Below are 3528 nucleotides of genomic sequence, written 5' to 3'. Positions count from 1 at the left end.
CCCCCCCCCCAGTAAAAATCCTGTAGATCCGCCACTGCCCCTCCACACACCTTTGTTTGACAGCTTCTGTCACTCAACTTCAGCTCTTTGTTAAAACTGTAAGAAAGGAGTCAAAGAGAGGATGTGTTTAGTGTGAGAACTTTCCAAGTCTGCTCTCAGAGGAGCAGGAGCCCAACAAGGTGACCATCCCATCCCATCCCATCCCATCCCATCTCTTTGTCCACTGGTGTCAGTGGGCCGGAGCGCGACGTAAACAACAAGCTGGACGATAAAAGAAATAACTGCACATCAGGGGCTGGAAACATCTGTCAGCTTTCAACCCACATGACTCATTTTGCTTATCTTATGCAGTTCAAAGTGAAAGACAATCCTCTCCTCACCAGCTGCCCCCCTGTTTTTTTTTTTTTTTTTTTTTAACAGTCTGGCGCGTCTCAGACGACAAAGGAAGCAGCGCTCCCCCTGCTCCAGCGCGTGTCTGCGCGCTGACATTGATCATGGCGTGGATGGAGAATAATTCACCCATGAATTCAACGGGGGGGCTTTTCTCTCAAATATGCCCTCCCCCTTGTCCCTGTGTGGAAATATCCACCCGTAAAAGCAAAGGATACAAAGACTAAAAAACGAGCCGAAAGCAGCTTGTTTCTGATGAGAACTTGTGGCGGAAAAAAAGTGGGAGGATGGAGTCTCTGAGGAGTAGAGAAGCGGAGCACACCACTCCCTTTTCTTTGTTAAATAACATCAGGTAAGAGTTGGAGGAGCCCGGGCATGCAGCTGTGTGTGCAGGGGAAGCAGGAAGTTCTGCAGGGAAACAGAACCGTGCAGCCCGCGGGTTTTTACCTTGTCTCCCCACTATCTCGGCCACATGTTCGGAGCTGGGCACCGGGACGCATTCCGTGATGTTGCAGCCTCGTCCTTTCGTCTCAGTCGAGGAGCTGTCGTACAGGGCGCACAACTTGCTCTTCCCCTGCAGGATGGCCGCGTCCCCGCCGCTCCCCACGCTGTTGGCGTGGTTGTGGAGGTGGTTGTTGTTGTTGTTGTTGCTCCGGTCCTGCACTCCTCCTCCTCCCGTTGTCGGGGCTCCGCCGCCGCCGCCGTCCTCGCCTTCCCCGAGCCCCAGCAGAGACAGCTGGCCCAGCGCGACCCTGAGGGCACGGGAGTCGTCCTCCTCCTCGTCGGGCGGCACCAGGAGACCCTCTCCGCCGAAGCCGGAGCCGGCCAGATCCCCGGCGTAGCCCCCGTTTTTCTCCATGATCCCTGCTAGAACCAGCAGGCTAGGCATGGCTAACAAAAGAGTGTGTGAGACAAAGACAGGGGGAAAGAGACTGGAGAAACAGCACCCGAGCCGCCTCCTCCTCCTCCTCCTCCCTCTCTGCGCTAGACCCTCCCATGGACCGCCCCCAGCTCCCTCCATCCGACACACTGCCTGCGATACCGCAAAATCTGGTATCGATCCCGAGACAAGTAAATACAGGACCGGGATCGTCGGGATCGATCCGATATTTTTCATTTGGTAGGCGGGGTCCCCAAATGATGGCCCGCGGTCCGGACCCAAATGAAGTCTAATGTGGACACAGAGAGGTTGAAGCTGTTTTACTTGGTGCAGATGTTTGATAGTAATTTATATGAAACAGAGCAGCTTTTTATCATTTGGATATCATTTATTTTAGGTGGCACAGCTTGAAGACTCAAAGCTGAAAATAAAACACATTTTTTGTCACACAGCTGCGACAGTGAGAGGTGATTTCAGCAGTTCTGATTAAGCAGACTCGGCACTTTTGTCCAGTTTTATTATACCTGCTGAATGTGCTCAAACGCTGCATTTTGCTTCAACTACTCTGCAGAACCCAGCTGTTGTACCCAGACGCAGACTTAAAGATAATTAAATGACCAAGATGGAAAACAAAGCAGATGTTTTGCACAAAGAGATCCATCTGACAAAAACTGTCAGGCTTTAACCGGGTCAGGTTTTAGGACAAAAAACTGTGAACATCAGAGTTTTTTTTTTTTTTTGGAGTGTACTCTAACAGTAGAAACCTGTGCAGTGACGTGTACCTCAGTGGGAGGAGTTTCCCAGGAGGTCAGCGGTGTGTCTGAGGGCTGTTGATGTGCGCTAAAACACACTGAACAACCATGTGACCACGCATCCATTGTTCAGCTTCTGATGGAGTAGGCGGGCATGGCTGCCCGATCCCTCCCATCAGCTCATTTATTAATGATAGACTTCTTAGGAAAAAATACTGAAAATATTTATTTCTATACTTAATTATAAAGGTGTGTTACATTATATTCTGAAAGCAGTTTTAATATTGAATATATTTTGATTAATAAAATAGAGTTACGATGTGTATATATTTATTCATAAGAAATTGCTAACTATTTTCTAGACAATTATGTTATAACTCATCATTTTTTTCCCTGGAATAAAAATGCACAGTTGTTGCAAACGTTGCCTTTTCTTTTAAACATTGCAGGTGATGAAAGACCGAAATCCAATGAATTCTGTCATCAGTTTAGCTAAATGCTACATGCTAAAAACAATGTTTCTGGGACAGTATGGATCGTGCTCCACAGGGCTCATATGTGCTTTGTCTCGTTGTTGGGAGTCATGTTGAATCGTTAAGACCAACAACTGTGCTCTTTAAGGCCCGCCTACTCCCTCATTTTCTTTAAAATATGAAATAATAACTAATAGCAGCTGAACTTTGCTAAGAAATGCAGCAGCAAAATATGGACATGAATTAACAGCTGACAAAAATGACCTGCAGTGTTTTGTTTTTAAATGTTTACATGTTTGTTTACATGAAGGGCAATGACCTAAACAGCTCCGATTTGTTTAAGTGGCACAACTTTTCGGGTAATTCACATCTGACTGTTTGTTTTGGCAGAGAGAAGCTGTCAACCCACAGAGAGGAGTAGGCCTGAAAAAAAAACAATTGTAAGGAAAAATGGGACACCAAGTGTGTTTACTTTTGTCGCAGGATGATGACATCATAACAAAAGTCACACACCAACAGCAAAGGCTGCATTCTGTGAAAACTAAAAGTAAATTTTATCATTTAGCCACAACATTTAAGATTTATTTTTTAGAATTTAACATTTAATAATAACATTAACATTTTAGTAAAAGTTAGTAAATAAACAGTGAGCTACAATGTTAGTGAAAAATTTTAAACTATTTTACTCCCAGACAGTGAGGTAAATAAAAAAAAGTATTAGTGACATTTTTTAACATTTTATTTTACACTTGGTTATCCATAAGAAAAACCAACATGCTTTCACAAAAAGAGAATTTAAATATGTTTTCTATATTTTGGACCTCACCGAACCAGTTTTATCCAGAGCTGTGTTTTATTTTTAATAGTTTATTAAATTAATTTAGTTTCCATTTGGAAACCCACATCAGATTTAAAGCCAACTGTTTAAACATCCAGAAAAACACATTACTTGCTGCACAGATTAGATCCGTACAAAGTGGAGAAGGAATGTTTTAAATACCTTCTTTGTTTTGGTTCAGACACCAACCTTGGG

General features: G+C 44.3%; 1 protein-coding gene across 1 annotated transcript in view; it reads right to left on the bottom strand.

Moving 5' to 3' along the window:
• The window catches only part of mex3a (mex-3 RNA binding family member A), a 6922-nt gene extending 5506 nt beyond the window's left edge, over window positions 1–1416 (bottom strand). Inside the window, exon 1 of the mRNA XM_014023068.1 lies at window positions 838–1416. Within this exon, the coding sequence (XP_013878522.1) occupies window positions 838–1411 (574 nt within the window). The 5' untranslated portion in view covers window positions 1412–1416. The remainder of the gene's footprint in view (window positions 1–837) is intronic.
• Between the last annotated feature and the right edge of the window lie 2112 nt (window positions 1417–3528).

The sequence above is a fragment of the Austrofundulus limnaeus genome, unplaced genomic scaffold (assembly GCF_001266775.1).
Source record: "Austrofundulus limnaeus strain Quisiro unplaced genomic scaffold, Austrofundulus_limnaeus-1.0 Scaffold356, whole genome shotgun sequence".
Lineage (NCBI taxonomy): Eukaryota > Metazoa > Chordata > Actinopteri > Cyprinodontiformes > Rivulidae > Austrofundulus > Austrofundulus limnaeus.
This window is presented reverse-complemented; position numbering and strand designations above follow the sequence as displayed.